This window comes from Notechis scutatus, chromosome 6 (assembly GCF_049901735.1).
Source record: "Notechis scutatus isolate UNSWTSFEM ecotype Mainland chromosome 6, rNotScu1.2, whole genome shotgun sequence".
Classification (NCBI taxonomy): Eukaryota; Metazoa; Chordata; class Lepidosauria; order Squamata; family Elapidae; genus Notechis; species Notechis scutatus.
Window position 1 is genome coordinate 40,294,490 of NC_142014.1, and position 12,707 is coordinate 40,307,196.

Sequence of the window (12,707 nt, forward strand, 5' to 3'; positions counted from 1 at the left end):
GACCATTGTAGGTCTCTACACTGTCATTATTTTATGTGCAACTCTGATAGAACAAATTATTACTCCTGTTTATAATTCTGAGCAATATGGTTCTCATTGTTTTTTCTACATAGTAATATTAATAGCTAAACACAAACATTAATTACTTAAATTTACAGCAATAACTTTTTGTTATTCTACATCCCAGCAATTGGTAACATTATTAGATGATTCTAGTGTTTATCTGTCATATATTATATGAATGGGATTACAAGGTTGATACTTTTTGAATAAACAAAACCTGAATTCCATGAAATCAGGCCACTTAACATAAAATGAGTCTATTAGATGCTTTCAAAGAAACTATTGTCCCACACCCAAATTAGGGAATTATCATTTTCTGTATTTAATTTCTTCTGTAAGTAGTCATGAATGACATATCATTAACAATAAATAAAATATTCAAATACTTATACATCTAGAATTAATGAGGCAACAACTTAAGGAAATTAGGAACATTTTGCTAGCCTCAAGGATATTAAATAAAAAACATTTATTTAGAATTAATTTAACATTTTAAACAAGCTTTCTATGCTTTAATTATTTAGAAGAAATAATATTGGGTTAGGTATTATATTCAGATATTAAAGGCATTACATTGTCTTCTATGTTCTGAAAAATAAAATAGGCAGCAGTTTAAATAGTTAAAATTACACACTGAATACTTAATAATACTTAGTTGCAGTAGTATTAAGTGTTTAATGATGAGTTTATGTAGGAATCAAACAAGACCTTTGCTATGTTTCTCTATTGTTGCAAATCCTGTGTAGAAGAACAAAAGGAAAGTAGTTTTGGTCTCCATTCTTGTAACTTGGCTTTTGCCTTAATTCTCTAAATGCTGAATGAATAGGAGTTGGAGTTTTCTTCTTAAAGAAGAAAAGAGCAATTAGTTCCTATTTTACAACAATGTGTAATACCTTTCAAATTTGCAAAGCATCTCTGAAATATAAAAAGAAAAGGGTAGAAGCTTTTGGAAAATGCAGTTGCTGGCAAAATTGTTTCTGTGGGCAGGAAGGATGAATCTGATAGTAGATAGACTAAAGAGTAGTAGTGACAACTTGGATAACATAGGTTCATGTGCCTACAGTGTACAACTCTTAAGATAACCTAAAAGCTTGCAGGATCCTGGGAACTGAAATAACATTCATCTTTTAGGTTGTATATGGAAGGGAAGCCATTTTAGCCTTTAGCAGTAGAAGATGTTAAATATAAAAGTATGAAAAAAAAAAAAAAAGAAATGGCTTGGGGCAAAGCGAAAATATTCTTCCTTGTCATTTCTCAGGAAGTATGTCTCTTAAATTATAGAATCCCTTAAATTAAAATCCCAAACAGAGTAGGCTTCCTACCATACCTGATATTAAGGTTCTACAGATATGGAACAATTCAGAATGTTAAAAAAATCAGTCCTAGTGAGAGACAATTTTTAATGATGTTAAATATGCTTAGATTATTAAAATTAGTCTTGAGATAAAGTTAAAATATTAAGATGTACCTACTGGTATACCTTAATTCTTTCTATGTGTAGGTCTATCTTTATTACCTATGCATCTATAAATATGATTTCATTGAATATTTGGAAATGAAAGGAGAGATTACAGATAGATGGACAGATAGTAGATGATAGATGATAGATAACTACAAATGATAAAATAACATTTTTGTTTTCACATTGAGGAAGCTATTTTTTTAGCTTACCATTATATGGACTTTAGCACTGGATGCTGTTTCAATCTAATTAAGCAATTTATTTAATGCATTCATCTAGTCTAAAAATAATTTGAGTGTTTACAATCAACATTTTCTTCTTTTATGAGTTTTAGGTTGAAAATAGATTATTTTATTGCAAAATAAGCTGTATCTTTACTACTCTCAACACAGTTATTTTAGTCCCTTCTCCAATGCATAGAAATCTCAATGCTGCTTAGCTTTAATTCCACATGGAAGCATTTTCTGTTTCCAAAAGAATATAGAAAATCATACCTCTTAAACTGAAACTAAATGTGAGCTTTTGCTGATGTGAAATATGATCACATGAAAGTGACTGATTTATATAAATTGTCATGGAACAGGGTTTTGTGGTTTGTCTTGTTTTTGCTTGACTGTCAAGTAAATAAGCAAATTAATGCTGAATCAAGCTGTTTTGCCATTCTTTCTGCATTCTGTATTCTTTACTCTAGTTTCCTACTGTTACACTGTTACTTTGGAAAAAAATACCAAAGTTCGTTTTTTAGCCAAATCCTATGAATTTTTTCCTGATATTTTCCAAACTTTTGCCTATTTGCTTAATGCTAAATAGCTAGACTACAGCACTGCTTTGTTTGCTATTTCTAATAGATACATAATTTGCCTAGGCATTAAGTCAAAGCAATCTAGATAAAGCTCAGTTTGGCAGAATTTTTCTGCTTTCCACTTCAGTCCTTGCCTGCCTGCATATTCCCTTTGTATATCTCAGCCAAATTTCAATCAGCTCTCTAGTGTTTTTTTAAAACTTTTTAGAAGAGTTACATTTTCAGCTTGCCTTCTTTTTAAAACCAGCATTCTGACTTGATGCAATTCAAAAAGAAGTTGACCAAATAATGAATTGTCTATTCATATCACATCCTAGGTTATTTAATACATCAAACAAAGTCATGTCACTTGTCTTTTTCATCACTTTTCAGTTAGCTTTATTACATTCTTGTCAATCCTAGTCCAGCACCTATTTTCATCTTTAACTTTCTATCTCACTACTTGCCATGTTGCTAGCATGAGATGTGCTTACAACAAATAATCTTCTACTCTTTGGCTAAGAATATTTCCACAGCAGTGATTTCAGAAGTGTTTAAAGCAATTACAACATTTGAGAGGACGTTTCTCTATAAGTAATATGAAGAGCAACATAATTTGTATTTTAGAAACTCTGTCTATTAACATTACATTTGATTCTTTAATTTGCTTTCTACTCATGTTCTATCCATGTTCTGCATTAACTCATCAGTTGGTGGTAAGTTTGTGCTTTTTATGCATACTCAACAACATTCTTTAATTCAATTTCTCTGTTTCTTCTCATGCAGTCTGACAGCCAGATATACAACTCAGTCTAATCACAGTGGAATTGCAACCAGTCAAAAAAAGCTTTCTAGGTCAGTTAACATCTCTAATTTATTGCTTGCTAGTGATGCTTAGTAGAGTCACTGCCCACTGGCATTTTTATTCTCTGAGTCACAATAGATATTAAGGTATTTCATTATAATATTTCAGATGTAGGTTTTACAGCATGTTCTGTTGATTAGTAGAAAACTGGCCATGACTATAGTAAAGAATTTACAGTAGGATAGTTGTAGAGAAATCCTTATGATGCAGCTTAGCAATGTAACATCAATATTTCAAAAGAGTTGTTCAGTGTCTATTGGCAATTTATACTCAAAAGCTCTAATTCAATTTAAATTGAAGGTTAAATTTGTTTAACCTAAGAGGCCTTTATGTTCTTCAGAAGTGTTGAATCACTGCAGTAAGAGTATTAGCTGGGAGTAATAGACATTTAGACTAGAACCAATTTTCCACATAGAGAATAAGCTCCTCTCATTGAAAGATGTCTAATTGTCTGGGATGCAGTAATTTGATCTCATGTACCAAGCGAGGTTTAGATTTTGCATCCTAACTGGCTACATTCAAGTCAAGGTTTTAGAATTTTAAGTTGTACTCTAGCATCTTTGGAGGGAAAACAGCTGGTAAAAAGATTGAAATATAATTTTAGCTGTGCTTCAGAATCTTGTTTGCAACTGATGGTTGCTTGTTAGTCTCATTTCTAGGCTTGTGTATTCTGTTCACAGTGGTTGGGTTTTCACATTTTCACATTGCATTAATTCAGATAATTGTTTTTTTCCTTTTACCTTGGTTTGTTGAATAAACTATGTACGTTCAATTTTGCACCTACTACCAAGCCATTATATTCAGTAAAAAAAAAATTTGGTTAATTGACTAGTAGAGTTCTTATCCGACTAAAAACAACAATAACAACTAGTACTTATTCTGAAACACTACAACAAAGAAACCAGACCTGTATATAATATAGCAATCTGTGGGGTTGGGAATAGAAGTATACAACTGTCTTCTAATTTATTTTCCATTATCATTTTTCACATAAAGGAAGAGCTGTTAGAAAAGACTCTGGCTTTGCACTAAAGTACAATTCATACAAGTAAAGCAGATTGAGATCCTGAAGTGTCTAAACTGGAATAGGAAATACTCCTTGAGTCGAGAATCCCTGTCAATCTGTGTAGATATGGTATTTATGTTGAATATTAAAAGTACTGGAATATTAAAAGTACGAGAATAAAACAATTTGTGCTTTTCCAGTGCATATCAAAGACACTTAAAAAGGTTTAAATGAAATGAAGTATTTGGGGGCAAGCATAATTTCTGTGAAAGTGAATAGAAACAGAACATATTTTCAGTGTAAATGGTACAGCTCTTTATAGCCTGGATGTCAATGTATAACCCTGTCACTCTTCCCAGGTTTGTGGCTTTCTTATTTAGAATTACTGCTTGCAGTTCATTTACTTTCTAAAGGAAGACACCTGGTTCTTCCTTTTGTGTTCAGTCTGTGTTGATTATGTGTATTCCTTGAAAAACAGTTCATTACTGGCAATGAACTATCAGTTGGTAGTCCATGATTAAGTCATTCTGTCTGAGTTGCTAAGATGAAATGAGCTATACCAGAGTGCAGTTGTTGTGCACCTGTGGTCGTAGGTTTTCAGTCTCATTTCTTATGGACTCTCTTGTCTCCTTCACAATTTGTTCTGTCTGGGAATTAACAGTTTGTCCAGCAATATAAATGTATAAGGGAATTTTGTAAACTTCTAATCAAAAGTACATTTTTGTAAATTATTGTTGCTTTAAACTTTGCATTTCCTTGGTTGCTTAAAATGATTTTATGGTTGGAATAAAATAATAAATGGAGTTAATATATTTATTTATTCAATTTCTATTTTTTGAAAAATGCCCTTACATTTTATATTTCACGTGGATTTTAACATAGTTAAATATAATTGACTTGGTAGTTGGAGATTGTTTTCATAGGTTTAAAAAAAACTCTAGAAATGAAACAATCTGCTCTTCTTGTAGCATAGATAAAATAACTTCAGAGTGACTACCAGAACATATTCTCCTAAAAGCTGAACACTGAGACATATAAAACTGCAGTTTATATCATAGCAATCAAATATGAAATGGAAATATTAGATAAGCAGTTGCAATTCAAGACTATTTTTTATAATGTATAAGTTCTATGTAGAAAAAGGTCAGGATTTTCTGGAGAGGATATAGTTAAAAGGCAGACACAGTGAAATATTAAAAGTATGTTTTTTTTCTATTTATGCTGTGTTATCTTTGAGTTATTGATAATAGTGATAGGGGGTTTTTATTTTCATTTTTAACAAAAGTATCTGACTTCCATATTAGTAAAATTCTATTGATGCTGCAAAATCTCTACATTTATAACTAAACCAGGCCATGAAAAATATACATAGCATAATGTGAGTTTGTAGACAGTGGCATTTTTATTTACTTTACTAACCAGGAAGTTTCAGATGGTGGCAGCAAACACCAACAAATGCAATATTTGACTGAAACTGTGATGGATGGTTCATTTTAATACAGCGATTTTTATTTCCAGACAGAATCTTCTCAACCACACAAATCAGTAATCTCATTATCAAATACCTATCTATAAACAGGATAAAGAACAAAGAGTATTATGGTGCCTTAAAGCTTACATATTTATTATTTATCAATGCCACAATTATCTTTGTTGTTTTTGCCATCATAGCTACTCTGCTGTCATACCTGCATTTATATAAGAAGTGGTTTAGACAGAGTATTACTCAAATAAACTCTCCACTAAGATTGACTTTTATTATCTTAGACAAAATTGAAAAAAATTGAATTGCATATGAAGTATCCAGGGACTCATTTGTGCACTGTGAATAGAAAATGAAAAGGGTCCTTATGTGTTTGTGCTTCTATACAGCATCTATCCTCCATTTGTACCTTTTGAGATTGATAACTCCATGGCGGTAGCTAACTAACCTTGAACCAGATGCATGTTTGTTGTTGTTGTTAATCAGGTCTATGAATATATTTATGAAACCATGTTACCTTACACATGTTTACAACTGCAACACATTTATTTCTGACTGTACTGTTCTAGGCTTCCTGGGCCTTCACGGGTGCCAGCTGCAGGCAGTAGTACCAAAGTCCAGGGAGCTTCCAATTTAAATCGAAGAAGTCAGAGCTTTAATAGCATTGACAAAAACAAACCTCCGCAATATGCAAATGGAAATGAAAAAGGTGAGTGCTTAATAGATATTGTGTTATTGAACCAGAAGCCTAAGGAGATTCCTCCACAATTCCTGCCATAAATATATAAATAAATATAACATGCCTTCAGTTTATGGCAATGGAAAATCAGATTTAAAACTATTTTTTTGTCTATGATTGTCTGAATCTAAATAAATGCTTCTTGACTAGTCAATCAAGAAACCATTTTTTGTGAAAATATCCTATTTATCCTATATAGAATGATATTTTTTGTGAAAATATCCTATTTAAAAATAAGAACTATATAGATGTAGTAAATATATATGTATAATCATAAACAGTAAACAGTGTTAACTGATATGCAAATACTGATACATATTACCTTCTTATGGTAAATTCTATATCTTTCACTTTTTTTTTTTAAACAAGTTTTATTTTTCAAGACAAACAGTACATAAATACACATAAACACAAAACATAAAAGTATAAAAATCTCTTTTCTGAAAGTTGCTTAGTCCCGGGTTAAAACTCTTGGTACAGACACAAATTGAATTCCATATTCATTTTACATACCATTTCATATCTTCTTAACATTTTCAATTTTCTATATAACTTCTCCTCTCCTTTAAATTTTCTCAATTTTATTTCATTTTTATTTTTTATCTCCTCTCAATTCATATCGTAATATTTATTATTCTTTGTCTGTTCTATTCCAGCCAATCATTTATTTTTCTTCTTTAAAAAAAAGAAGAAGTACTTCTCCTATACACTATATGGAGTATGATGCCTTTGTCTTTTCCCCCTATATTTATAGTACTTAATATAAAATAGATAACCTACATTGGGATTCTGTCTGGTACATTCTAAAATTATACTATATTATCAAAAATAATACAAATCTATTCATTAATATTGATATTCATTCATATCTTAGATATTTAACTCATTACTTTTCAATTAAATCACATGCTTTTATGAGAGCCCTATTTTTCAAAATTATTCCCCCCCACATCACATATTATAGTTCAATATTTCATTGAAATGTTCCTCCTTCTTCTACTTCAAATCTCATTTCACAAAAGGTTTGCTAATATACCATCTTCTAATTATTAATATTGACAATCATTTATATCTTAAACATTTTATCCATTTCAATTGAATGTCATGCCTTTGTGGGAACACTTGTGCTTTCACGATTATTACCCCCCCCACATCACAATCTTGGATCATATTTCATTACAATACTCCCTTTTTCTTAACAAAAATTTCACTTGTTTATGTTAAATATTTTATCACATTTTAAACTACATATTATTTCTAATTTTCTATAATTACTTCTAAATACAGATATAAAAATGCAATCTTATGTACCTTCTAGAATCCCATTAACAATAAGACTTATCCATTATCTCTGAAAAACTTTTGCTTCTTAATATCTTGCTCCCCACCATCCTTTCTCCTTGCTTCTTCTTCTCCTTGTCCTCTTTAACCCCTTGTCTCCCCACCTCCCTTTATTCTGCTTTCCCCTTTCTGTTGTTTCTTAACATAATATCCCTTTTCCACCTTATTCTTCTCTTTTTGGCCTGTTTTTCCAGATCTTAAAGACCTCCGCTTTTTCCTTCTCCAATCAAAGTCCTTTTCTCATCAAAGATGGCTTCTCCTTCTTCTTTATCCCCATCATCCTCATTCTGCTTCACATAAATATAAACCTCCATTTCTAAGTATTGGAAAATAGTGCCAAGTCCATCTTCACCTCCTTGTTTTTCTCTTTCAAATTTTTGATATATAAGTTCCAATTCATCCATAGATGATGCCATTGTGTAGAGAAAAGTTTTTCCAAACAACCACCCAGATGATTTAATCAGAAATAATTTCCAAAGGTTCCAAAATCACCAAACAATCCAAACAGACTGTTTCTTTTAGATACCTTCTTCTTCTTGACTTTCTCTTTCTGGGGTTAAAGTAATCACAAATCCTTTTCAAGTATATTTTTGGAAGTTTTTAAACTCTTTGCAATTCTAGGCAATCTTCTTATTTTCAAATTTTGCTCAGATTTTTTTCACTCTCCCTTCCCACTCACAGCCAAAAAGATTTTTTTTCCGTGTCACTTTAGGAAGGAGAGTCGAACAAAGAAAAAAAAAATTTTCCCTTTAGGGTATTCGCAGCTTGTAACTCTCAAGGAACAATGGATACTTAACAGCTTTCAAGGTTCCAAATAACTTTCTCCTGTCTTGTCCCAGCCAGAAGCAACTTTCACTTCTCTTTCAGCTCTCTCCCTCCTGCTCTTGCTTACCCGGCTGCAGCTTTCTTCGTGGCGGCCATTGCTGACCGCCGTTCCTCCGCCTCAGGAAAAGGAGTTTAGCCAGCTGGGGAGGGGTTTGCGGCACCCCCAAACCCCTTGCCGGATCCCCTATCTTCCACTGCCTCTACAGGGCAGCTGTGTCCCCCAGATCCAAATGGATCGGGGGAACCTTGGCGGTGAACGCAGCAGGGATTGCACAGTGGCAAATCCCTGCCGCCACCGAAAGCTAGCAAACCGGAAGGGGCTATATCTTTCACTTTTAAACACAATTACTTATAGAATTATATTAATAAAAATATGCTAACTAATAATCTTAATTTTCAAGGTAAAGAAACATGAAATTTTAAGTATACAACATTTTTAAAACAACACATACTATGCTTACCACAAGGTGGGAGTAGATGTCTTCAAATAATAGTATTATCTTTGAGAATTCTTGGTGGGAGAATAACTATTACTGTTTCACAATTGTCATTTGCTTGGAAGGTATGCAGTTTTGCACACGCACACACACATACACATATACATACACATGCACACACACACTTATTCACTCTTATTCTGGATGTCTGTATCTTATGTATCACTGAGAATTTTGGTGGCCTTCAACAATATATAGATTGAATGAATGACTTAATAAGCAAGAAAAATATATCGACTACAGAATTATTATTTATATAATCATAGTTGTGACAACTTGTTTGTGAAATCTTCTTACCTGCTACTGATAAGAAATCTTATTAATATTTTAGATATTATATATTTGGATTTTAATTGCCAATTAATACTCCATTAATTTGAGTATTTTAAAAATATATTTGCCTTCATTTGTATTTTAAACAGTTAAACAGTTTATAGTTAAAAATGAATCAAGAACACAATGCTCAGAGGAAAATTAATTTGCACAATTGTCCATAATTGAGTCTTTATTTATTTTTGTGTCTTTAACAAAATCCTTAAAATAATTATATTATTTCAATATATTATGAATGTTGTTTTTTATATCATTTGTGATGAATGCAGCTTAACCTTATAGCAACAGATTTTTTTTAAAAATATTAGCATTAGGAAAAATCAGTCTCATAATAGCAAGTCTATCCTATATTGTAGATGTAGATTTGCAGTAGTTTCCCAAACCATTCACAGGAGGGAAGACTAGCTCTGCTGTGAAATTCAATTATAGCCACAAATTAGAGGGATTGGTGGTATGTTTCATCAGCAAATCTAATCTTGTTGGGCTTTGAAAATGTACACTCAGTACTGAAATCAACCAGAGACTTGAGTTGGAACTTTAAAGGATTTTGAAGCTTGACTAGGAGTGGAAATTAGTTCTTGGAGATAGAACTAATTGTCATAAAATACAAAAATAAAAATGGTTATGTGAATAATAGCACATAAATAAAAATCAAATATGCCATTATAAATGTGTTCACAATGAAAGTTTTTTTTTTAATCTAAAAAAAGTTTACCACTTTTTAATATCATGAATAGTTAAAATAATATAGAGTTAGTTTTCATTTAGTGGCCACAGTTGGGACCAGCAACTCAGTTATTACACAAAGCAGTCACTATGTAAAATTGTGGCTGTGCTTATTAACTTACTTCCTTTTCCATTGCTTTAGAGACCTGCAAAGGTCATAAATGCAAGAACTGTATGCAAAGTTATCTCTTCATCGTTATTGTATCTGCAAATGGTCACTATATAAGCCACTTACTAAATGATGACTCCATGTAGAAAACCAAACAATGTATTAAGTATAATGTGTAGTTCAGTCTCCATTCAGCATTACTTCTATATTGAATATGATATATTCGAGTCTCATTTGCCATTTTGTTTGGAAATTGCAGTAATTGAAATCTCACCTATCTGGAAAATGTCAAATTGGAAAAGGCTGCCGGATAGAACTTTCCAACATCTCAGCTTTGGTTCAGATAGTATAAATTGAAATTAACACTTTCTGAATGCAATCATGTACTTTTCTATTCTGATCTACATCATTGGCACAAATCCTTGTACTGAATATTTGTAACACTTTCCTGGCAAATAATGACCATGTACCATGTAAACTGAATGTGTGGAGATGTAGTACAAATCAGATTCCATGTAATACCATAACTTCCATTACTTCCTCTTCCAAATTAATGTTAATTTCATTTTTTTATTGTATATGTTGTAGATGTAAAATGAACATGTTATATATTAATGAGCATTATGTTATTCCTTCTATTACTGGGGATGAAATTGGGTTAGCAGTAGAGAACAATATATATTAAAAATACTAAAACATTAAAACTGTAAAATATATACACACCAAACCTCTCAAAAAACTTATTACGTTGACTAACAATGATTGGTTTTTAAGTAACAAACAAAACCATGTTCATATGGAAACATATTGCTCAATCTTTTTTATTGAGAAATAGTAGATTCAAAGCCTGAAATTGACCAAATTGTTTTTAAAATGCCTTTCTTGTGGACATTGTTTTTGCTGTTATTGTTAGTTCTGGCCATCTCTTGTCAGATTGCTTTAGTCATCTTTATATTAAACTGTTTCTGGCTTTGGCTGCTGATGCAGCTTGATGGAAGATTTCTACAGTAACCTTTACAACAGTTCCCCAAATTTGATGGTTCATTAAGAGTACTATAGCAAATCATTGTGTCTGATTTGGTAAACATAGAAGTGCAGGTAGATATGGCTGGCATCAGCAGAACCCACTTGCTTCTCACATCCTAAATAAGAGGGCAACTTATAATGTTAATTCTATAGATTGTATAGATTTGGCACTAACTTATGATTTTAGTCATTAGTAGGGTCTTTGGAATACTACTATTGTTTCAGTTATTCAGTTATTTACTTGCATGGGCAGGTTTTGTTACTAGCACACTGAGTATGCTTTGTACTTTCTCTCTCTTACCAACTAGAATCACCCAAAGGTCCTCACCCATCTGCAGGTATAAATGGAAATGTACAGCATCCCACCACCACTGGGCAGCAGCTGGTCTCTGCCATCCCCTCTCCAAGTGCCAGCAAGCCTTGGCGCAGCAAATCAATGAATGTGAAACACAGTGCCACCTCTACCATGCTGTCTGTGAAGCAGCAGAGCCCTGAAACCTCACCTACACCACCTGCAGACAGGCTAAAGCCACCTCTTTCTGAAGCTCCTAAAACACCTTCATCTGGGCAGAAATCTATGTTAGAGAAATTCAAACTGGTTAATGCTCGGACTGTTTTACGGCCCCCTCTGTCATCATCAAATTCAGGCCCTGCTAACAGTGGAAAGGATGATGAAGCTTTTTTAGAGTGTGTTGAAGTGGATGGCTTCAGTGGTGGGCTCAGTACTGCTGGATTTACTACCAACAGCACCAAAATATCCCCTAAATTAACTCCTCCGAAAGCTGGAAGCAAAAATATCAGCAATAAAAAGTCTTTGCTGCAGCCAAAAGATAAAGAAGAAAAGAACAAAGATAAAAATAAAGTTTGCACTGAAAAGGTGGTAAAGGATGAAAAGGAACAGATGCCTGAGACACCCACCAAAAAGACCTCAAAAATTGCAAGCCTGATTCCCAAGGGGAGCAAAGCAACTTCAGCCAAGAAAGAAAGTTTAATTCCTTCATCTAGTGGTATTCCAAAACCTGGTTCAAAAGTACCTACATCAAAGCAGAATAGTTCACTAGTATCTTCAGGAAGTAAAGAGACAGAAAAACTGAGGAATGCAAAAGGAAACCACTCCTCATCTATGGCAAAATCCCAAGGGAATGAGAAAATCTATGTTCCTTCCAGTCTCTCATCTTCTGAAGGAAAAGAGGCTAGTAGTACATTTTCTTCTCCTTCAATGGCTGCAGCCAGTGGGCATGTCCCAGGAAGTAGTATTGTCCATCTTCCTCAGCAGCAACAATACAGCCATCCCAATACAGCCACTGTAGCACCATTTATTTATAGGTAAGTTGGATTTACTCACACTTTATCATTCTTGTCTTTAATGATAGATAGATAGATAGATAGATAGATAGATAGATAGATAGATAGATAGATAGATAGATAGATGATAGATAGTAGAATATAGG

At 32.7% G+C, this 12,707-nt stretch overlaps 1 protein-coding gene across 6 annotated transcripts in view; it reads left to right on the top strand.

The window, feature by feature from the left end:
- Positions 1-12,707, top strand: part of NAV3 (neuron navigator 3) — a 503,910-nt gene that overhangs the window by 371,674 nt on the left and 119,529 nt on the right. For 3 of the 6 annotated variants that reach the window (XM_087968023.1, XM_087968027.1, XM_087968024.1), the window contains exons 7-9: positions 3,093-3,161; positions 6,230-6,369; positions 11,565-12,582. In XM_087968023.1, the coding sequence (XP_087824149.1) occupies positions 3,093-3,161; positions 6,230-6,369; positions 11,565-12,582 (1,227 nt within the window). The remainder of the gene's footprint in view (positions 1-3,092; positions 3,162-6,229; positions 6,370-11,564; positions 12,583-12,707) is intronic. The other 3 variants (XM_087968029.1, XM_087968025.1, XM_087968026.1) reach the window with 1 other exon arrangement.